This window comes from Muntiacus reevesi, chromosome 3 (genome assembly GCF_963930625.1).
Source record: "Muntiacus reevesi chromosome 3, mMunRee1.1, whole genome shotgun sequence".
Classification (NCBI taxonomy): domain Eukaryota; kingdom Metazoa; phylum Chordata; class Mammalia; order Artiodactyla; family Cervidae; genus Muntiacus; species Muntiacus reevesi.
The window spans coordinates 197,203,802-197,228,862 of record NC_089251.1 but is presented as its reverse complement, the minus strand read 5'-3'; the positions used below and the strand labels follow the sequence as shown (position 1 = coordinate 197,228,862).

The 25,061-nt window shown below is 39.2% G+C and overlaps 1 protein-coding gene across 2 annotated transcripts in view; it reads left to right on the top strand.

Annotated features, from left to right (window-relative positions):
- Positions 1 to 25,061, top strand: part of CNTNAP5 (contactin associated protein family member 5) — a 970,694-nt gene that overhangs the window by 487,151 nt on the left and 458,482 nt on the right. Inside the window, exon 7 of one of the 2 annotated variants that reach the window (XM_065927810.1) lies at positions 11,602 to 11,742. In XM_065927810.1, coding sequence (XP_065783882.1) covers positions 11,602 to 11,742 — 141 coding nt within the window. Of the gene's footprint in view, positions 1 to 11,601; positions 11,746 to 25,061 lie in introns of both variants that reach the window. The other variant, XM_065927809.1, reaches the window with a different exon arrangement.

Genomic DNA, 25,061 nt, shown 5'->3' with positions numbered 1-25,061 from the left:
ACTTTACAGTCTAACACCTGGTTTTCTTGACCACTAAGAGCAATAAAAGGCTCAACATGCAATTTTCCAAGCCCAAGCAAATAAGAAAAGTAAGAAATGAAAGCAGGCACATTGACAAAGGGACAATAAGGTAAAACAATTTTCGAAGTAAATTTCTAGTGTTCTCTTTTGTATGAAAACAAATATTTGCTAAATCTCTTATGTTTGAATCATACCTATTGCATTAAATATTCAAAAATAGACAAGATGCGGTCCATGTCCTTGAGAAACTTTTTTTTTTTTGAAAGATATACCAAAATACTCAACAAATATTTATTTGGCATCTATTATACATCAGGCTTCATTTTAAGTGCTTGGAATATGTTAACGAAAAGAACAAACACCTGCCCTTGTGATGCTTGAGTTTTAGCAGGAGAGACAATCTATAAGCAATACCCATAACAAGTTAGTGAAATACACAGTAAGAAAGAAGATAACAAAGGCTATGGAAAGAATAACAGAAATAGATGTTGGCAATGGGATTGGGAGTTCAAAGATTAGGAAAACAGTTTGCAATGGTAAACATATTAATTTTGGCTCAGCTGGTAAAGAATCTGCCTGCAGTGCAGAAGACCTGGGTTTGATCCCTGGGTTGGGAAGATCCCCTGGAGAAGGGAAAGGCTACCCACTCTAGTATTCTGGCCTGCAGAATTCCATGGACTGTATAATCCATAGGGTCGCAAAGATTTGGACATGACTGAGAGACTTTCAGGGATTGTTGAGATGACATCATTTAAGCCAGGACTTAATAACAACAACAACAACAACAAAGTGAATTTGTCATATTGCTATCTGGAAAGAACTAGCTCAGGGCATCTGTTTCCCTTACAATATCACAACTCTTCTGTGTTATAGGAGCCCATGTTCTAGAGGAAGCTGTACTTGCAGCTCTCTGACTTGTATACTGAAAGCCTTCCTTCTTCATGCAAATGATGTGTCCTGAAATACTCAATACCATCAATATCTTCCCCTCTGACCCCCATGATGAAATATGCTCAAGTCTGAATGCAAAGGCAAAATCACATCTAGTGCACCCTAGACAATCAAATCAGTGAATGCAGAGGTTTGTAGCATACAACCAGGGTTGGCTTAAAAACAAAGATTAATTCAAGGAGACTCCAGTCTGAAGGAAGTGTGTGTGGGTTCAGCTGTGTCCAACTCTCAGCCGTGTCAGCTCCTCTGACCATGGGATTTTTACATGGGCAATTGCAAACAAAATGGGGATATATCTGTGAGACAGTAAAAAGAATATACAACACAGCCACTGAAATGTCTGAGAAAAGCTCCATCATTCTAAGATAGGTATCTAGGAAATCAAAGAAATAAACAAAAGTAAGCGATGCTTTTAAGAATGCTGACTGAATGAGAAGAATGCTGAAGGCAGTGAGCCTGAAATGTGCCTCCGACCCAAAGAAAACGTGACAGACACTCCACATCCAACTGTGCAGTGGCTAGTTTTCCTAAACTAAAAAAAAATTGAAAATAGATACTGATCAGATAGCTCTAGCAAGTTCTCTTTCTTTCTTTTGTTCCCCCTTTCAAATAAATATGAAGCTATAAATGATCAAAGGTCCTTTTCAAAGACAGACACAACATATCTATCTAGTTCCAGTGTTCTGAAAATCTAAAAACCAGAAGGAAACTTCTACAGGATTTGGGACAGAAATTACTTCATTTAATTGCTATTGATGTAAAATGTCCATATAAAATATTTCAAGCTTCAGACTGCAAAATATTAGCAAAGTTAGTATCCATACAGCTTTTATTCAGAAATTGTTGAAAACAAAACTGCAAAATACCATTTTAGAAGAACCTCTTAATTGAAATGTTGCTGCTGGGAAGAACAATTCTGCAAACAGTCAAGAATCCTTCAGAAGACCTCAGGGTAGGAAATCTTGGTTTTTTTTTTTTTTTTTTTTGAAGTATAGTTGATTTATAGTGAGTTAATTTCAGATGTACAGCAAAATTATATGTGTGTGTGTGTGGTGGGGGGTGTACTCTTTTCAGAATTTTCCAGATCACTTTCCACTGTTGGTTATTACATATTGAATACAGTTCCTCATGCTGAATACTAAGTGCTTGAGCCTTGACAGGAAATCTTTTAAGTCTCACATTAATCCAATCAAGCTATGTTGTTTATATGAGATCAGTGTTATCATTATTCTCATTTTATGTAAGAGGAGAATCAATCTCATAACAGTTAGGTATTTTGCCCAAGGTCCTATAGAAAGTACTAGAAAGATCTGGGTTTAAATCCATCAAGAGGAGCTCCAGAGACAGTGATTTTAATCACTTCCCTGTGAAAGCTGAAGATGGACGAGGATACAAATTTATGCAACTTTGTAACAAGTTGTCGCAGCATAGAATTTCCTTTAAAAAGTGTTTCAAAGTGGAAAAATACACGGGCAGATTAATTAATAATAGTAATAATAGCTTGCGTGTGTGCTGAGTCACTTCAGGGGTGTCTGACTCTGGCTACCCTGTCGACTGTAACCCGCCAGGCTCCTCTATTCAGGCGATTTTCCAGGCAAGAATCCTGGAGTAGGTTGCCATGCCCTCCTCCAGGGGATGTTCTTGACCTAGGGATAGAATTCGCAGCTCATGCCTCCTGCAGTGGCAGGCCGATTTGTTACCACTAGCACCATCTGTGAAGTCCTCAGGGGTTTTTGTTGTTTTCTTTTGTTTTTAATAGCTTTACCAACACACTTTCCTGGTGCTTATAACTCTTGAAATTCAGTAAACTATACTTGTGCTTGAGTTATTGGTGAATGGTTTTAATGCAGGTTACAGAGTATCATCCTGTAATTTCATTTCATCACACTCCTCCAGGGGATCTCCTCCAGGGGTCTTCCCACTCAAGAGAGAACCACTGTCTCTTACCCCTTCCTATGTTGGCAGGCAGGTTCTTTGCCACTGGTGCCACTTGGGAAGCCCGTGACAATAGCTTTGGTAATCAAAATTCAAAGCAAGTAGGGATTGAAGAAAAACAAAATCGGCTTCCTAGAAAAACTCCAAAGCTATAGTCTAAAAAGTTAGATAATCATCAGTCAGTCAGTTCAATCACTCAGTCATGTCTGACTCTTTGTGACCCCATAAACCACAGCACGCCAGGCCTCCCTGTCCATCTCCAACTCCTGGAGTTTACCCAAACCTATGTCCATTGAGTCAGTGATGCCATCCAGCCATCTCATCCTCTGTCATCTACTTCTCCTCCTGCCCTCAATCTTTCCCAGCATCAGGGTCTTTTCAAACAGGGCTGACAATATATAGCCTTGACGTACTACTTTTCCTATTTGGAACCAGTCTGTTGTTCCATGTCCAGCTCTAACTGTTGCTTCCTGACCTGCATACAGGTTTCTCAAGAGGCGGGTCAGGTAGTTTGGTATTTCCATCTCTTTCACAGTTTTCCACAGTTTATTGTGATCCACACAGTCAAAGGCTTTGGCATAGTCAGTAAAGCAGAAATAGATGTTTTTCTGTAACTCTCTTGCTTTTTCGATAATCCGGCTGATGTTGGCAATTTGATCTCTGGTTCCTCTGCCTTTTCTAAAACCAGCTTGAACATCTGGAAGTTCAGGGTTCACGTATTGCTGAAGCCTGGTTTGGAGAATTTTGAGCATTACTTTACTAGCATGTGAGATGAGTGCAATTGTGCGGTAGTTTGAGCATTCTTTGGCATTGCCTTTCTTTGGGATTTGAATGGAAACTGACTTTTTCCAGTCCTGTGGCCACTGCTGAGTTTTCCAAATTGGCTGGCATGTTGAGTGCAGCACTTTCACAGCATCATCTTTCAGGATTTGAAATAGCTCAACTGGAGTTCCATCACCTCCACTAGCTTTGTTTGTAGTGATGCTTTCTAAGGCCCACTTGACTTCACATTCCAGGATGTCTCGCTCTAGGAGTGATCATACCATCGTGATTATCTGGGTCATGAAGATCTTTTTTGTACAGTTCTTCTATGTATTCTTGCCACCTCTTCTTAATATCTTCTGCTTCTGTTAGGTCTATAGACCATTTCTGTCCTTTATGAGCCCATTTTTGCATGAAATGTTCCCTTGGTATCTCTAAATTTCTTGAAGAGATCTCTAGTCTTTCCCATTCTATTGTTTTCCTCTATTTCTTTGCATTGATCACTGAGGAAGGCTTTCTTATCTCGCCTTGCTATTCTTTGGAACCCTACATTCAAATGGGTATATCTTTCCTTTTTTCCTTTGCTTTTTACTTCTCTTCTTTTCACAGGTATTTGTAAGCCCTCCTCAGACAGACATTTTGCTCTTTTGCGTTTTTCTTTCTTGGGGATGGTCTTAATTCCTATCTCCTGTAGAATGTCTCAAACCTCTGTCCATAGTTCATCAGGCCCTCTGTCTATCAGATCTAGTCCCTTAAATCTATTTCTCAGTTCCACTGTATAGTCTTAAGGGATTTGATTTAGGTCATACCTGAATGGTCTAGTGGTTTTCTCCACTTTCTTCAATTTCAGTCTGAATTTGGCAATAAGGAGTTCATGATCTGAGCCACAGTCAGCTCCCGGTCTTGTTTTTGCTGACTGTATAGAGCTTCTCCTTCTTTGGCTGCAAAGAATATAATCAATCTGATTTTGGTGTCAACCGTCTGGGGATGTCCATGTGTAGACTCTTCTCTTGTGTTGTTCGAAGAGGGTGTTTGCTATGACCAGTGCATTCTCTTGGCAAAATTCTGTTAGCCTTTGCCCTGCTTCATTCTGTACTTCAAGGTCAAATTTGCCTGTTACTCCAGGTGTTTCTTGACTTCCTACTTTTGCATTCCTGTCCCCTAAAATGAAAAAGACATCTTTTTTGGATGTTAGTTCTAGAAGTTCTTCTGGTCTTCATATAACTGTTCAATTTCAGCTTCTTCAGTGTTACTGGTTGGGGCATAGACTTGGATTACCATGATATTGAATGGTTTGCCTTGGAAATGAATAGAGATTATTCTGCCATTTTTGAGATTGCATCCAAGTACTAGAGGTTATTTTCTAAGTCAATTTTTTTAAAAGTCTAAATACTACACAGTCTACATAGCAAAAATCATAAAAGATGAAATAATCAAAAATTAATAAGCATAATAGAATAAAGCAAAATTGATCATCCTTATGGTTGTAGTAACACAGTTAAAATTTTTTCTAAATTTCCTCAGGTGGTTAATAGTCTCATATTTGCTTAATAAATAAACACCAGACATGTATGGTTTGTAGTTAACACTCTTATGGCAAAAAACACCAAAATGATTATTTTTTTAAAGTTGGAATTGGAGACAAAGACACATCAATTAAATTTATGCAAACTTAAAGCAGAGATAGAAAAATTAGTACTGTTGAAAATGAAAAATAAGATTGAAACTGCAAGTTCAGTCACTCAGTCGTGTCTGACGCTTTGCGACGACCTCATGGTTTCTGACTCTTTGCGACCCCATGAATCGAAACATGCCAGGCCTCCCTGTCCATCACCAACTCCCAGAGTTTACTCAAACCTCTGTCCATCGAGTCGATGATACCATCCAGCCATCTCATCCTCTGTTGTCCCCTTCTCCTCCTGCCCCCAGTCCTTCCCAGCATCCGGGACTTTTCCAATGAGTCAGCTCTTCACATGAGGTGGCCAAAGTACTGGAGTTTCAGCTTCAGCATCAGTCCTTCCAATGAACACCCAGGACTGATCTCCTTCAGGATGGACTGGTTTGATCTCCTTGCAGTCCAAGGGACTCTCAAGAGTCTTCTCCAACACCATAGTTCAAAAGCATCAATTCTTTGGCACTCAGCTTTCTTCACAGTCCAACTCTCACATCCATACATGACCACTGGAAAAACCATAGCCTTGACTAGATGGATCTTTGTTGACAAAGTAATGTCTCTGCTTTTTAATATGCTGTCTAGGTTGGTCATAACTTTCCTTCCAAGGAGTAAGTGTCTTTTAATTTCATGGCTGCAATCACCATCTGCAGTGATTTTGGAGCCCCAAAAAGTAAAGTCTGGCACTGTTTCCACTGTTTCCCCATCTATAAAAGGTATTATAAAAGTTACCTGGGGACTTCCTTGATGGCTCAGTGGTAAGGATTCCACCTGCCAATGCAGGATTAATCCTGGGTCAGGAGATACCCTGCAGAAGGAAATGGCAATCCATTCTGTAGTATTATTACCTGGAGAACCCATGGGCAGAGGAGCCTGATGGGCTACTGTCCTTGGGGTCACAAAGAATCAGATACAATTTAGCAACTAAACAGCTACAACAAATACTAATTTTTGTGGTCCTTAATTTAAAATGCTTGTACGGAACAGATACATATATATATGTATGTGTGTATATATACATATACATATACGTATGTATGTATATTAAATAGTCAATCAAATGCAAAAAAAAAAAAAGAAAACCTTATTTCTAGCAATTAGATAATTGACTGACACTGTCCCGATGTGAGTTGCATGTTTTCTAGGATACAGGGATGAGTAGCCAGGCTAAAGGAAGTGGTCATTGCTTTTCCAGTTAAGTTTACTAGATGAATAAACTCATGGGCAGAGTTCAAGGAGAAAAGCTAGTGTTGAGAATTTGAGTGAAACTAAGATGCCAGTTGAACTAAGCAGGAGAACAGTTTAAAAGTGATCAATATTCAATTTTTGCAAATAATTGCTATAATCATTTTGACCATCCCAGGTCACACACAGCAGTGATCTTAGTCTAGGTGACTTTTGGACAAAAACATAGTTTAAAGCAAGATTTTGATTTTTGTTCTTACAATTTTAGTAAATCAGGTAAAGTTATAAATGCAAATGATTTAAGGGATATGACTAGTAATATAAAATTAAGAAATATACAAGTATAGCTTACAAATATTTATGAAGTATTTAGAAAAATTACTACTAGAGACATAGGAAAGAAAATCAGTAATATATGAAGCACGTTTTTCCATTCTAACATATCTGATAATGAACTAAATCTGTAATTCAATAGTATAATTATAATCTCAAATTCTCAACTACTCGAAAAATTTAAAATATAAAACAGGTTCAAAATTTATACTCACACTCAGACGTGCAGAAATACAGTTTTGCTTCTTTCCCCACATGAATTTAATATATTCACCAGTCCCTGATTCCTCTGTAGCAGAAAAATGTAACCTTGATGATAGGTTAGATGTTAGGTTAGAATTTTAGTGTCTATTTAAAATTTAGTTGAAAGTGAAAGTGAAGTCGCTCAGTTGTGTCTGACTCCTTGTGACCCCATAGATGGTGGTCTACCAGGCTCCTCTGTCCATAGGATTTTCCAGGCAAGAGTACTGGAGTGGGTTGCCATTTCCTACTCTAGGAGATCTTCGCAACCCAGGGATCGAACTCAGGTCTCCCGCATTGTAGGCAGACGCTTTACCATCTGAGCCACCAGGGAAGAGCACATTTAGTTAGTGCCTATTTAAAATCACTGCACTCTTCTGTGTGCACTGAGTTTAGTGAGGATTCTCCTTGCTCCTTCTTTCCATTTCCACGCGCTAATCACTGGCCGGGGGCTTGTGGATAGCCTTGCACGGGTGTAATGGCTTCTGTAGCCTTTGTCCATGTACCTGCGGTGGCCTCCGGCCGTGAGGTACAGTCACCTGAACTCCTGGACCTCCAGATCAGCTCCTAGGACTTTACATACTCACTGAGGACCTCAGTCCGTCCACATTCCCCGTCCTGCTTTCATGGCCCGGGGCCCCTCAGCAGTCTACCTCATCCAGCGCTCCAGTGATCAGGCCGTTAAGAACCAGCCCTCAGAAACCTCTATGCTGCTACTTCATAGAGCTGTTGCTAACCTGGCTCTCTTGCAGCTAAGCTTCACTCTGAGCCCATGATAAATCTGAAACATTTTTAACAGGCTTACAGGCATCGCTGTTGTAGAAATCAGGGGAGAAATAACTCCTTGCCTTTTCCAAAATCTGTCTTGTGACCTTCGTCCACATTCACTACATCCACTCATCAGGTTTCAGTCTCCCAGAGAGAAGCAAAAAGACAGGTCCCACAGTATGTAATCTATGGTACTTTTGTCTCCACTAATTTTTTCCTATTATCTTTCACTCAGGCTAGAAAGAGTTTTCTTTCCTTGATGAAATGGGAAATTACAATTTTGTAATATATACTCTCCCCCCGCTACTGTTTGACTTAAAAACTCTCTACTCCAGATCCTTCAAACATGTTTCTTTTTCTTTTTTGCTACTTAATTTTTTTTAATTGTTCTTTCTCTTTTTTGAATATTGCCCTAATGTTTTCTTAAATCACAGCTAAGTGAATTAGAACATTATTTTTTTCCCCACAAATTGAAGGTGGCCCAAAAAACAAACAAAATTTTCATTATATATTTAAAATTATAAAAATAATAATAACTTATGTCCACACAAAACCTCAACATTAATGATTACAGCAGCTTTATTCATAGCTGTCAAATCTTGGAAGCAATGAAGATGTCTTTCTGCATGTGAATGTGTAAACAAACTGTGCTACATACAGACAATGGAATATTATTCAATGCTAAAAAAATTAATGAACTTTCCAGCCATATAAAGATATGGTGAAACCTTAAATTCATATTATTAAGTGAAAGAAGCCAATCTGAAATGGCTACTTACTATGTGAGTTCAACAATAGGACATTCTGAAAAGGAAAACTATTGAAACAGTTAAAAGATCAATGGTTGCCAGGTATTGGAATCAGCGGCTAGGGGAAGAATGAATTAGCAAAGAAAAGAGGATTTTTACATCAGTGAAACTATTCTATATGATACTGTACTGGTGGATGCATGTAGTAATACATTTGTCCAAACCCATAGAATGTACAATACCAAAAGTAAGACATAATGTATGCTATGGACTTTGGGTGATTGTGATGTGTGAATGTAGGTTCACCAACTGAAACAAACCACTGATGGAAGCTTTTGTTAGTGGTAGAGGAGACCATGCATGTTTGGGGGCAGAGTATGTGCGAAAGTTCTCTACCTTCCTCTCAATTCTGCTGTGAAACAAAAGCTGCTCTAACATAATAAAGTGTTTTAAAAAATAAATAAAAGTAACACATAGTCAACTCTGTTTTTACCTTACAAATTTGATTTATGCAATTTACAAAAGGGAAAGGAATCTTTTTAATGCAAATGACTCAGATTGAAAATATTGGAATACTGCAATAAATCAACAAGGAAATTATCAAAGCAATGCTTTTACAAAGTAATTTTAGAATTGACAAACTCATTTTTTTGTTTGTTTTCCAGAATATGTCTCAAGAGTTATGAGTCATTTTTAAATAAAGCCAAAGATAAAACTTCCAGAGTTTTACTGAAAGACAAATTTAGACTTGATCTAAATACTTTGCAAAAGAAAACTAGAGCTCAAACTCATTTACTGTTTAAAGTGGGAGCACATGTATTTCAAGGCAAATAGAACACACATGTGGTTCAATCAAAGAGAATCTATTAATTTATGATCTATTAATATAATTCAACCTACCAACAGATAAAATGCAAAATACCCTGTATTCTGTCACATGAATTTTTGAAACACCAATCAATGAATAAAACTGAGCATTCATTCCTCATTTCAAACAAATAATAAATAAGTAAGCAACTAAATAATTTATGTGGAAAATGAGATTAGGGGTATCTCTTTAATGTGATATGGAATCAGAATCAGTATATACTGGGAAATATACAAAAATACTATTATTTTTGTTTGTCTTTTTATTTTTTTCCTAATGTTCTGTACTATAATTATTGTTTATTGTTGTTTTGGCTATATTTTAGAAAGTTCTGGTGAGGAAAATGAAACAAAAAATGTATAAAAATTGGCTTGTAAAAAGAAGAAAGCATTTTAAGTATTTCATATGATTAGTACCTTCAAAAGTTCAAAGAAATTAGCTAAAAAATATCTTATTTAATATACAGTTGTCTGGATAGAGAAAACAATAGGACAGGCATGTAATTTTCTTAATAAAATTTTGATTAATAAAAACAAGGAATTTACACTAGAATTTGTTGAGATATAAATGACATATAATGTTATGCTGGTTTTGTATAGCATAATAATCTGATATTTGCATAATACATTTTTTTAGATTTCATACAGTGGGAATTATTAAAAGCTTGAAATTCAGTGGAATTAAGTTGATGATGAATATGTGAATGAGAAAAATAAAATAATAACCTTAGGTGAGAGGCCTTAATAAAAATATTTTGAAAATAGAATGACACTCAATTCTTGTATAGGAAGATGAAATATTTTAAAAACAACATTCTTCTTTAGGTAAATGTGTTCATGGAAATAACAAATTCCATGTTAATTCTCAAACTTCCAATAAACTATTTTAAATAAAATTATTCTGAAATTAAATTTTAAAATTAAAAAAGGCAAAATATAAAATAATTATCTTAGAGTAAAACAATGTAAAATAGACATGAGCAGCAGGGTTAATCATCCTTACCATAAATCTATAAACAAACAATTTTTAAAAATAGTGTGGAATTTATGGGGGAAAAAATAGACATCTGTAAACAGCCTTTGCTTTATTTGTAGCTATTCATATGAGAAGACATTTCCACTGGGAGAACAAATCTTTCTGAAATATACTCAAGCATTCATACTATTTAAGTATTATATGCTGAAGGTAACATTTCAAAGCAGTGAAGAGAAACTGGGTTACTCACTAAATGGTATTGGGATAAGCCTGATGATAGAAACTACTCTGTTTCTGTTTTAAAATAGGAAGAATATTCATAACAGATCAGGTTTGCTTTAAAAAGAATATTTTCTTTCCAAAAGTGATTTGTAGTAATTTTTACTGGAAAAGGAAGTAGTAAAGAGAACTAGTATTCCATCGCTTTCCCAGAGACGACTACCATTAATAGTTCAGTGTTATTTCCTCAAATCTAAATTGTAAGTCCATTTTTTATTATTGACATCATACCTTACTCCCAACTATAACTCCTGCATTTTTAAATCAACATTCCATCATTTTCCACTTTACAACAAATGTTTTCTAATCAGCATTATTGACAACTAAGTAGGAGTCTATTATATCAATTCTGTTTTTCCCTCTAAATAAGTGTATGAGATATTTGAATTGTTTCCTATTTTTCATCTTTATAAAATATTTCAGTAACATCTGTGTTGATAAGGTGTTTTTAATATAATACAGAATACACTAGGCCTATATAGAGGTATATTTTATTTGTCCCTTGGTTTTACTTTGATTATACTCTCTAAGATATTTGCATAAAGATAAATATAAAGATGCTGATTTTCTTTGCTTTTTTCCTCCTACTGTAAATTATTGTTGTATTTAGTATTAGAAGGGTTCAGAAAGGATGTAAAATAGTTTTGTAAAATAAGCTCTTAAAAAGCAAGCAATTATAGTTATTTTTATGTGGCCTAATCAGTATCCTTTTAAATGTGTAATCAAGTGGCATCTATAATTATTTGAGCCACTTGGCTCAGGCTACAATTGAATCTACTGAAATTCACTTGCTTACTTTCCTTTTCCTTTACTCCTTTTTTAGAGCTTATAACTAAAAGTTGATTTTTTTTTTTTTCATAAAGCTTAGTTTTGGAGGAATTCCAGTACCAGGCAAACCTGGGACCTTTTTGAAGAAAAACTTCCATGGATGTATTGAAAACCTTTACTACAATGGAGTAAACATAATTGACCTGGCTAAAAGGCGAAAGCATCAGATCTACACTGTGGTAAGTCAGCATCCATTCCAACTTGATGATTTCTGACACTTCAGTGTGGTTGGGACTTGCTTCCCCCATGACACACCTGGCACTTCCTCATAATACACTTACGTCACACTCTTGGATGTCTAAATAGACGCCCAGGTGAAATCGGAGAGAGGGAGGCGCAGTAGGGGCTGAGGGGTATGCACTGCTTAACCGGGCGAAACAAATGTTTTAGAGGTGCCAACTGAATTCCATGTTCCTGGCTATGAGTTTGTGCCGTCTGTGGGCGGGGCTTGCAATCTATACTGGGTTGAATGAATCTCTTTATTATCCCTGAGAAATGCAGCAAAAGCACCACAGATTCTACTAAATTCTATTGCTGGTGAATTATGTATTTGTCTACTTATTGCCGTTGTTAAAAAGTTGGGCATTTTGAAGGACAGAGGTTAAATTTTTGATGTTGCTCCTTGGGTCTCAAATCCCAATACATGCCTGCTTTCTTCTTTCCACCATTTAGAACTTTCTTTGGTTTTATTTCTATGTAATGTTAGAGTTTTTACCTGTACTTGGTGCGAGAAATAGAGAAAATCATACCACTCCATCCTGCTAGAAGCAGAGGTCCATTAAACTAATAGTATTGTAAAAGCTTTCACAAGACTAGACCCCCTTATCTTTGACTAGTAGATGCTGCCCCTCCTTGCAATCTGATCACTGGACTACCTGGAAAAATTGCAATTTAAATGATCTTGATGGTTATTTTTTTCCTTGATAAGTATAATGTATAAAAAATATTTTATGTTTGGAGGTTCCATGTATTAAGACTTTTTTTTTTAAGTTGCCATTGGATTCCAGCATGAGAAACAGCCTTGCTTGTGGAAAAATCACAGTTTGGTTAAAGTCTATAATATTTTAAAAGGCTTGTCCCTGGCTCAGGCTCCAGGCTTTTGACAATGTCACCCATATGTGCCAAGGTTATTCGTTAACTAATTAACTAATCCACATTGCAGGCAGATTCTTTCCCAGCTGAGCCACCAGGGGAACCCTTGAATACTGGAGTAGATAGCCTATCCCTTCTCCAGCAAATTTTCCCGACCCAGGAATTGAACCACAGTCTCCTGCATTGCAGGCAGATTCTTTACCAGCTGAGCTACAAAGTTAGGAAGTCCTAATATTATTCATTAACTGATTAACCTAAGCACTAACTTGCTGATGACATTTTGTTTAGGCATAGGTCAGGAAAGCATAGTCCTGCCCACTGCTCCTCAATATTATTCCCCCAAAATATTTCATAACATACCCACTTCATTGAGTTTAATCTGCAAAAACAGTGGGATCACATACCACTAGGGAGTTTGAAAGTGCAAGACGCTCAGTCGTGTCTGACTCTTTGTGACCCCCAAGGACTGTATGGAATTCTCCAAGAGTGGGTAGCCTTTCCCTTCTCCAGGGGATCTTCCCAACCCAGGGATCAAACCCAGGTCTCCTGCATTGCAGGCAGATTCTTTACCAGCTGAGCCACAAGGGAAGCCCAAGAATACTGGAGTGGGTAGCCTATCTCTTCTCCAGGGGACCTTCCTGACCCAGGAATCGAACCTGGGTCTTCTGCATTGCAGGTGGATTCTTTACCAACTGAGCTAGTTTAGCTTAGACTAATATCATGACTGTCAACGCACCCGAAAGGAGAACAGAACTACCTGTCATTGTGGGAAGAGTTGGAACGACACACTGAAACCCAAGGAACTTAAGGAAACATTGCTACTGTCGTTGTTCACAAACTGGCTTCAAAAGTGTGAGAATCTGCGCCTTAGATCTGCTGCTGCTGCTAAGTCACCTCAGCCGTGTCCGACTCTGTGCGACCCCATAGATGGCAGCCCACCAGGCTCCGCCGTCCCTGGGGTTCTCCAGGCAAGATCACGGGAGTGGGCGAGCCTTAGATATAAATAAACCCAATTCCTATTGTTATCAAGTCCACACTTGCGCTGTTTGCCCCACAATAGGCCAATAAATGGAGAGGTGAGGCCTTGAGGCAAGGAATAGCGACTTTCTTCAAAAAGCCGGCAGACCTAGGAGTCCCAAAGAACCATCTTCTCCAAGCTAAAATTTAGACTTTTTAATGCGAAAATAGGAGGGAGTGAGCCTGTTGCACACTTGCTGGTGTAAAAATCCTTTGTTATTGCCATTGTCCACATAGGTCAGATCACGATGTTCCTTAAACCTCCAGTAAGACAGATGCTATTCTCTGTTTGGCAAGTTTTATCTATATGAATGAAAAAGTGTTATATCTCTAATGAGCAGAGCACTGAGATTGTGCTCTCCTGTATATTTCAGGCTATGGACAACATTCTTAACTTGTAGTAAAACAACAGAACATAAATGTTAAAGTAAAAGAAACAGATCCAATATGGACTCAGATTTGTCTTCCCTATTACGCTGTGGCAACATTCATAGAAAACTCCACACATAAATTATGTTAGAAAATGTATTAAATGATAAGATATATTAAATAATAAGTCACTGAATATACACAGCAAAAAAAGGGAAGTCAGGGAGAATAAGGAGGGAAAAAATCCCATGAATTTACGAATATTGATAGCTTTCATCATTTCCTTTTTGGAGAGGATCATTAGCTTCAATTTTAATAAATGTTTTGTTGATTTTAAACTATTGTAGCACTCACCAAGCTACCAAAAATTTCACTACCATACTTTATTTCTGAGTTTAATTGGCAGGATTATTAATATGAATCATAAAGGATCTATTTTATCATTAATGCACTTGAGGGGGAAAGTTCAAAATAATAATTTTTGGTTCTTTGCAGATAAAGAATCATTAGTGTTAAACTTCTCAATTTAAAGGGTGGGATAAACACATTATTTTTCTCCCAAATTGCTTCCATCACCTTGCTTAGGTGAAATTTCCTATTACTACACACATCCACACACACACACACACTTATACACTTTGTCTTTTTTCTTTAGGAATCCCACATGGAAAGGCACTGTTTGCACCATTAATTACATGTACAAACAGCTTTATTCTCCTACTCAGGCTTAGTTTCCCCCAAAGACATGGCATCAACTACAAAATCAGCTTTGCTCCAAGTCCCTAGGCCACAGATGTGCTGAGTAAGGGCTTCTGAGGATGACGTTTCTGTCCTTGGCCAGCGTTCAGACGCTCACAGTCACTGAGTTTGGGAAAGTTCGGAGTTGAGCAGGAGACTCAGGGAATCAACAAATCAGGTAACAAATTTTAGGTGATTCCCATCAGTTACAAAAGGTAATTCAAGAAGCAAGCCACATCCAGCACAGACCCCTCTCTGGCAGGTTGCATTTCTGCAGCATCTCCATTGCAATCCGTCATTCCTTACTTGTGGGACCTGCCCACTCCCTGGAGATTTAACAGCTGTTCCATGGGGATAGGTCAATTTAGTCTTTATAGCTCGATTTGACTACAAGGCGAGCCTCTACATCCTGAGACGCAGTAAAACTAACAGCTTAAAGTAGACATAAAAAGTACCTCACTTTTCTACCTCAAATCTTCTACACTATGCTAATATAGTACCATATAACAAACAATCAGAAAATAAATGGTCCATTGAAGTGTGTGTATAGTACCTGTAATGTGGATTATTATATACATAATATAAGAAATATATTGCCTTGGAAGTTTCCTGAAAATGATTAATTTCATATCTTCCACTTTATAACAAATGCCACTTTCTTGGAGCTCTCATTTTGAGTATTGAATCCCCTTTCACAGAGGCAATGAGAGTAACTTGGTGGTCTGAAAGTTGTCTTGATTAAAGGTGCTAAAGTGATTATTTCTCATTTAAAAGAAAAGCATAGGAGAAATGCTTATATAACTTGACTTTACTTTCAGTGGGAGGGGGGATAAAGGCAGATGGCCATTAGCAGGACTATGTTTATAGAGCTGGCTTTGGCGTTATTTGACCATATCAATTTGCTTCTGTATCTTTGTCTCCAAATAATTGGATGAGTGTTGGCTAACAAGCAGGTGTGATGATACGCAACTTCATGGCTGAAATGGCTAAGCAATCACAAAATGCATTTCCCCTCAGCCTACAGGGAAGCCTGACAGTCCTCTCATATAGTGTTCCTTACAGCACCATAGTTACATAGTTGTTGATAAATTGTTTAGATGCCTAATCTTACTCAAGGACTCACTCAGTCAGGGAGCCTGAGCAATTTTACCAAACTTCGGTATCTTCATATGTAAAATGACATGTTTATAGTTCCTACCTCAGACTGTTATTGTGTTGATTAAATATATGTTTAGCACGGTGTAAGGCTCAGTTGGTTAAAAAAAAAAAAATCCACCTGCAATGCAGGAGGCCTGGGTTTGATAGCTGGGTCGGGAAGATCCCCTTGTGATGGTTAAGGTAACCCACTCCAGTATTCTTCCCTGGGAAGTCCCATAGACAGAGAAGGTTGGTGAGCTATAGTGCATGGGGTCACAAGAGTCAGAAGAAAATTAGCAACTAAACCACCACCACCAAGGTCCACAGTAAGCACCCAAAAATTTGAAGGTATTATTAAGGAACATTTCTACCAATCAGTCAGTTGAGTTGCTCAATCATGTCCAAGTCTTTGCGATCCCATGAAAGGCAATATGCCAGGCTTTGCTGTCCATCACCAACTCCCAAGACTTACTCAAATTCATGTCCATTGAGTCAGTGATGCCATTCAACCATCTCATCCTCTGTTGTCCCCTTCTGCTCCCGCCTTCAATCTATCCCAACATCAGGGTCATTTCCAATGAATAGGTTCTTTGCATCAAGTGGTCAAAGTATTGGAGTTTCAGCTGCAACATCAGTCCTTCCAATGAACACCCAGGACTGATCTCCTTTAGGATGGACTGGTTGGATCTCCTTGCAGTCCAAGGGACTCTCAAGAGTCTTCTCCAACACCACAGTTCAAAAGCATCAGTTCTTCAGTGCTCAGCTTTCTTTGTAGTCCAACTCAAACATCCATACATGACCACTGGAAAAAACATAGCCTTGACTAGACGGACCTTTATTGGCAAACTAATGTCCCTGGTTTTTAATATGCTCTTTAGGTTGGTCATAACTTTCCTTCCAAGGAGTAAGTGTCTTTTAATTTCATGGCTGCAGTCACCATCTACAGCGATTTTGGATCCCAAGAAAATAAAGTCTGTCACTGGTTCCATTGTTTCCCCATCTGTTTGCCATGAAATGATGGGATCAGATTCCATGATCGTAGTTTTCTGAATGTTGAACTTTAAGCCAACTTTTTCACTCTCCTCTTTCACTTTCACCAAGAGGCTCTTTAGTTCTTCACTTTCTGCCATAAGGGTGGTGTCATCTGCATATCTGAGGTTATTGATATTTCTCCTGGCAATCTTGATTCCAGCTGTGCTTCATCCAGCCCAGCATCTCTCATGATGTACTCTGCATATAAGTTAAATAAGCAGCATGACAATATCCAGCCTTGACGTATGCCTTTCCCAGTTTGGAAGCAGTCTGTTGTTCTCTGTTCAATTTTAACTGTTGCTTCTCGACCTGCATACAGATTTCTCAGGAGGCAGGTCAGGTGGTCTGGTATTCCCATTTCTTTAAGAATTTTCTACAGTTTATTGTGATCCACAAAGTCAAAGGCTTTGGCATAGTCAATGAAGCAGACTTTTTTGGGGAATTCTCTTGCTTTTTCAATGATCCAAAGGTTGTTGGCAATTTGATCTCTGCTTCCTCTGTCTTTTCTAAATCCAACTTGAATATCTGGAAGTTCATGGTTCACGTACTGTTGAAGCCTGGCTTGGAGAATTTTGAGCATTTCTTTGCTAGAGTGTGAGATGAGTGCAATTGTGAGGTAATTTGAGCATTCTTTGGCATTGCCTTTCTTTGGGATTAGAATGAAAACTGACCTGTCCACTGCTGAGTTTCCCAACTTTGCTGGCATATTGAATGCAGCACTTTCACAGCATCTTTCAGGATTTGAAATAGCTCAACTGGAATTTCATCACCTCCACTAGCTTTGTTCATAGTGATGGTTCCTATGGCCCACTTGACTTCAGATTCCAGGATGTCTGGCTCTAGGTGAGTGATCACGCCATCATGATCATCTGGGTCATGAAGATCTTTATTGTCTAGTTCTTCTGTGTATTCTTACCACCTCTTTTTAATATCTCCTGCTCCTGTTAGGTCCCTACCGTTTCTGTCCTTTATTGTGCCCGTCTTTGCATGAAAATGTCCCTTAATATCTCTATCTTGAAAGGATCTCTAGTCTTTCCCATTCTATTGTTTCCCTCTATTTCTTTGTACTGATCACTGAGGAAGGCTTTCTTATCTCTCCTTGCTATTCTTTGTAACTCTGCATTCAAATGGGTATATCTTTCTTTTCTCCTTTGCCTTTCACTTCTCTTCTTTTCACAACTATTTTTGAGGCCTTCTCAGACAGCCATTCTGCCTTTTTACATTTCTTTTCCATGGGGATGGTCTTGATCACTGCCCCCTGCACAATGTCACAAACCTCTGGAGTTCTACAGGCACTCTGTCTATCAGATCTAATCCCTTAAATCTATTTGTCACTTCCACTGTATAATTGTAAGGGATTTGATTTAGGTCATACCTGAATGGTCTATTGGTTTTCCCTACTTTCTTCAATTTAAGTCTGAATTTGACAACAAGGAGTTTATAGTCTGAGCCACAGTCAGCTCCTGGTCTTGTTTTTGCTGACTGTATAGAGCTTTTCCTTCTTTGCCTGCAAAGAATATAATCAGTCTGATTTCAGTGTCAACCATCTGGTGATGTCCATGTGTAGAGTCTTCTCTTGTGTTGTTGGAAGAGGGTGTTTGCTATGACCAGTGCGTTCTTTTGGCAAAATTCTGTTAGCCTTTGCCCTGCTTCATTCCGTACTCCAAGGCCAAATTTGCCTGTTACTCCAGGTGTTTCTTGACTTTCTACTTCTGCATTCCAGTCCCCTGTAATGAAAAGGACATCTTTTTCAGGTGTTAGTTCTAGAAGGTCTTGTCGGTCTTTATAGAACTGTTCGATTTCAGCTTCTTCAGTGTTACTGGTTGGGGCATAGACTTGGATTACTGTGATATTGAATGGTTTGCTTGGAAATGAACAGAGATCACTCTGTAGTTTTTGACGTTGCATCCAATACTGCATTTTGGACTCCTTTGTTGACTCTGATGGCTACTCCATTTCTTCTAAGGGATTCTTACCAATAAGTACAACTAAAGTTGGCATGTAAGCCAATATTTATTTGTTGTTTTGCATGTATAATTAATGACTCACATAGCATTCTTGCATTTTATGATCCCAAGAAATAATAAAAGTGGATTGGATAGCTCACGTTCTGCTACTGTATCTGTCAGTTATAGTTTATTCCCAAACTGTATAAATCACGAAGTGCATTTTGGGTAAATATATATAGATCCCTTTCATTTTAGGAAATTTAATGACTCGCTCTAGTCCAGATTTGATGAAATGCGGACTTCTTTAAAATAAGACATTTAAAATAGATGTTGCTCAGTGGACTTGGGTGTAACAGGCATACTAAGTGAGCTTTGTAAAATTTATCTTGTTTGCATGTCACTGCCATGAAACTTGTTGGAGTGTGTTGTTTATTTCTTAAAGCTCTGAAGCCAAGAGACAAAGATCAGTGTACATGTGAGATAACACACACTCACATCTCCGTATGTTGGGCATCCATACGCCCGCACACGCACAGACACACGTGTAGTGTTCGTCTTACCTGCCTGTGAATGAGAAGCTCCTGAAAATTGCTCAGAGGAAAAAAAATCCCTGGTGTCTAGTGAAGCCTATCATCTCTAGCTTATTCCTGGGATCACATTTCATCCCTGGAGTTTGCTCTGTGATAAATGATACCTTCCCCTGATGGAAGGACTCATTTGAAAAAGCAACTAACCTATCAAATCTCTCTCCACTGTCTTCTACTGTCTTCCACTGTCGTTTGACCAGTTTGACATTCATATTACCAGCTTCTAGTTTGTATGCTCCTCGTGCCTTGGAAAAAAAATATTCTCAAATTATTAGGTTTTAGAGAAGTGGCTTCCTTTCTGTCTTTGGGCAAAGTGAAATTAAATAGTTCAATGTCTTGTGAGGAGTATGATAACAAAATTAAAAAACAAACTAACAATGAAATGGTTATCCTCTCTGAAAATGGTCCTACCTTAAATTGGTGTTATGATTTTTTTTTCCTTACGTGACTGGTTTCATTAGCTCATCCGATGAAATCATTATTTGATGTTACTAAAGAAAACATCTTTAGAATGTTAAAATATGCATCTCCATGTATTACTGATGCCCTTTGGAACATACGGAATAGAAGACCTAACCAGCCAGAGAGGAAAACACTGTTCTCATCTATACGTATTTCATTTTCAGATTTTAAATGTATATTTGATATAACATTAACCATATTTATTGACAATTTTATATCTTGCTTTTTCTGGTTAAAAAAGTATTTTCTGTGTCTTTAAAATTTTCATTAAACTTTCATTAAACACTTCCAGTGACTTTACAGCAATAATTTCTATAGTAAGTCCATTCACCATAGTTCATTCAAGATTCTATGGTGTTCAAGTTTGAGTTGCTTGAGTTTTTATTGCCAAAAATAATACTGAGATTACAAATATAAACGGAAATAGTTTCCTGAAATGTAGAATGGATCAGCAGAAATGAACATTGGTTTATGAAAAGTCTGTACCAGCTTCCACCCTTCCCCCCAACAGGGTAGGAGGGAACCGCTCATCCTGCTGGTTCTAACCCCTGCTTTCCTGTCATTTGAACATGCAAATGCATTTTAAAAATGAGGCTTGGGGCTAAATTAAAGTGAAAATCAACTTGGGTACTCTCCTTCTTTGCAAAACTTCCAACTAATGAGCTGAGTGTGTTCCTTTTACGCTCTTTTTCCCGCATAATAACAGCCATGACACTCCTTTCATGTGAAGACATCTTTTTCCAGCACTTTCTTAGAGACAATGGCGCAAATCACCATGCTAATGCCAGAAGGGCAGTGAATGGAGGGATGGGAGATGGACCCCTGGTTGTGTTAGCTCCTCTGTCCCAAAACATCTGTGAGAGGCAGGTGGGAGCAGGCTGTTACTATCCACAATTTCTACTAAAAGATGCTTTATGCTTAGGACTGGGGAAAGTCAGTGATATACAGTCAGTGGCTGTGTCATTCACAGCCTTCTTTCCTCTGTGCTGGAAACCACTACACCATCAGCTTTTATTCATTTTTATTCTACAGCTACTTTTTTCTAGAGTCCTGAATGACTTTCATGTCAAACAGAAAAAAGAAAGTTTGAGCAGATCTGTGAATAGCACTGCTTACCTGGGAATTGAGGACTATGAGATCTTTCAGAAATGACCCCCGTGCGATTTCCTAATTGCCAAATACATCTCTCCTGGGTATTTCTTGCAATGTAGAAACTCTGGGCAAAATCCTTGTCTTTGACAAGAGGAAGAAAGGTGGCATCAGAGGTCAGAGTGTCTGGGAAGAGCTGCCCTCCCTATCCTCAGATGGCTGTGCTCTTGGCAGGCCCTCCTCCTGGCCCTGTGGCTGTCACAGGGCTCATCTTCTGGCCTCTGGCTGTCAGGCTCTTCCTGCTGGGAGTAAGGAGATGGCTGGGAGGTCTGTGTAGGAATTCAACACCTCCCCAGCAACCCTGCAACCAGTGGCTCTCATATTCCTACAAGACAGGTAAAAACTTCCCCACTTGGGTTTTGAACCCTCTGCAATCATCCTCTCTCTTCTATAGGTTGATTTCCCACTTTCTCACCAGGGCTGCTATTATAGCCAGGCCAAGAATAGTGACTGTTTCTGGAATTCACTCGAAGCGTCTCTTCCTCTATGCCTTTCATTCTTTCATTTGGTCAGTATTCTCCCTCACTCACTAAACTACTTTTCTCCTTTTCCTGCTGTTGGTTCAGCCACGCACTTGCCTTCCTTTTCCAAACTCACAAGTGGGGCTAGCATCTTAAACCAGCATGTGCCACTGACTCTCAGAAGTGGCGCGGGGTCCTGGAGCCATAGGCTGTGTATACCACAGACTTCTCAGTTTGCTGCTTCGTAGGGAGACCCAAGGGAACTGGAAACCAAGCAGACAATCCTATATTTCAGGGAGTGATTTAGGGGCTTTGGGGCTAAATAACCAAAAATTAAGACACGTTTCAAATTATAAAAGTGGAACCACTAATAGGGTGTAGTTTGAGAAGCTGTTATGCGCCTGCCTTCCGAGTGTCTGTGGCTCCCTGGAGTGCAGGGCTAAGAAGAAGCATGGGGTGAGGCCCAGGCTGGGTAGAAGAAGGTGCGATGATCCCGAAGCAGGATGAAGATTGGGAAAGGAGAAGCATTGGGTGTGCTGTGTGTGCTGGCCCTGTCCAGGCGGCTTCCAGAGCCCACCTTCTCTCCTGAGCATCCTGCAAACTCTAAGGTCCCTATGCTTTCCATGTTCTAAGCTCACACTTACCTAACGCGGCATAGCTTAGCGCTTGGTTCATCACTGTCCTCAAGATAGAGTTGCTGAGCATCTGCTGTGTGCCAAAAAAAAAAACCAAAAGTTCCTGCCTTCAGTGGACGGGAAACCTCTCAGCCCCCAACATGCACACCGTGGGAACAAGGTCACCATCAGAACTCGATCCAAAACGGACCCCTTCCTGAGTGGCCTCTCACACCTGCTCTCTGCTCTCCGGGCTGCCTCTGTACCTGGCAGCCCTCCTCTGCTCACTGCCTTCTTGGTTTGACACTTTTTGCTTGTTTTCCTGCCTTGAGATCTCTCAGTGATCCTGCTTTTCCATTTGCTTTTATAGTCTTCTGCTTTATTTTAAAAACTGAAAACAAATTTTATTGATTTTAATGTGTTAACTACTATTACACAGCAAAGTGATTCCGTTACACATTCTGAAAGAATGTACATATGCATGCATATATTAGAATATATCTGTATATTATTCTTCATACTATTCCCATGAGGGTTTAGCACAGGATGTGGAAAATAACTCCTGTGTCGTACAGTGGAACCTTGCTGTGTATCCATTTCCGTAGAGTAGGTTGCATCGGCTAATTCCAAACTCCCACACCATTCCCCTCCATACACTCTTCTGCTTTCTGACTGTGGCTGGGGCCTCTGCCCTCCAGGCTTCAAGGTTCGCAGGGCTTCTGATTGCCTTCTGTCAGTCCCTGCACGTTGGCCAGACTCAAACCTAGTTTATGAGTTCAAGAGAAAAATTGATAGAGCTAGCAGCCAGGAAAAGCTTCATGAAGATGATGAAAATGTAGGAACTTGCTAAGCACTTTGAAGAAAAAGACACCTCTAAGTCAATTCCAAGTTCCTAGGAAGGCAGGACAAGTGGGGTCATGGTTTATGTAGCAGCTCAAGGTGGGGACATGGAATTGCTGGGAATACTGGTATGTTTTATTCTAGCCTGGTTCTTTCCAAAAGATTTTTGTGTCACTCATAGTGTTAAATATGTGATGGTCAGTGAATGCTAATAGATGAAGGCATTCTGTATTGAAGAGGTTATGATCTTTGAAGGCAGTAAGACTAAGTCCCAGCATGACCACATACTATCTATAGAATGTGGACCAAAGTTAGTCTGCAGTGTCTTCATCTACAAGGCAGAAATGATCATACTTTTGTTACATATAAGGGACTTCCCTGTAGCTCAGATGGTAGAGACTCTGCCTGCAATGCAGGAGACCAGGGTTCAATCCCTGGGTCCGGAAGATTCCCTGAAGGAGGAAATGGCAACCCATTCCAGTGTTCTTGCCTGGACAATTCCTAGACAGAGGAGCCTAGCGGGCTACATCCTATAGGGTCGCAAAGAGTCGGACATAACTGAGCAACTAGCAGACACACACATGTTACACACATACCATGACTCTAGGGATAAGTAGGCATTGAATCACTAGGAGCTAACAATGTCATCAAAATTATTTTTGTAGCCCACTTTGTTCACCATGTCACATTGTCTATTTCTCATTAAGACCACATGAAAGCATGTGATGGGCCCACATTTTGACAGTCTGGGTCCTCTCCAAAGAGGACCTGTAATATCTATCCTGTAATACAAATGGCCTCCTACAAGTACAACACTAAAGATTTTAGATCAGTGGCTATTAATATTTCAGGGGACTCATGCACTTTAAGCAGATATTGAAAGCTATGAATACATTTTATTTTGCATAACATCTTGGGGGCACATAGATGCCCCTGAAGTCTATCCACAGACAGCAGGTCAAAGGTTCCAGATTGATTTTTAGATTAGGAGAGTTGCAGATAAAATTAAGTCTTTTCTCTGTCTTTATAAATTCCCAGTGATATTACATTAATGTCTTGTGTTTAATCGCCAGGACTCTGAATAAGTAGGTGACTGCGGATCTGTTCCTCCTGTGACAGAGGGGCTGGCTTCTTAGAAACTTCATCTTCTGTCACAGGGCTTAGAAAATGCCTCTGTCTCCATGTTGTTTGAAAGGTAAAATTTAGTATCAAAAAATAATTACCTAGTAGATGGTTAACTGCTCAACTGGTTAAAAGATGACTATAAAAGGTCCAAAAATAGGAAGTTAAAAAAAAAAAAAAAATCAGGTACTTCCTCTAGGCTGAGAGGGTGGGCAGAGTAGGAACCAGGACCCAGCAGAGCTCTCCCTGCTCACCCCCTGGCCTGAGACTCAGACCTTTCCAAAGGGGCCGCGGTTACCAGGGGCGCGTGTAGCCCGGGAGCCACCTGTGGAAGCCGCCCCCAGTGGGGAGGATGTGGGCAGGATCCCCTGTGCAGAGCTAACTAGCCACCTGGCAGGACAGGAACCCAGAGGAGAAGTGGTTTCCAAGTGCCATGGCCCTGTGATGGTTCTCGAGCGCCTTCCACCAACCAACACTAGCAACTGCCCCACTAACAAGAGAAACCTTATAGGATCCAACTCCAGCATCCCTAGCAGGGCAGCTTTGCAACTGAAACTCAGATGTGGATAACTGTCATCATCTCCATCTCTTTTCTTTCTTTTAAAATCTAGGTTAAAAATGAGAGGCCCTACTGCATATTTAAACTGCCATGGACAGTGGACGCTTGTGTTCTTGGGGTGGTGTGTGTGTGTGTGTCTGTATGCACACTTGTATCTACAAACATACACACATATTTTCTTTAGATATAAAGGGACAAACAGTAGGTACTTTGGGCATATTTTTGTCTTTTATAGTTTTGAGAAAGAGATCAGATCTTTAATTTGGGAGTGACAACAAAGTACCATTTAAATACACACACCCACATAAGAGCATGTGACTGGCTCAAATTTTGAGAAACTCTTGGTCCTCTCCAAAGAGACAATTTG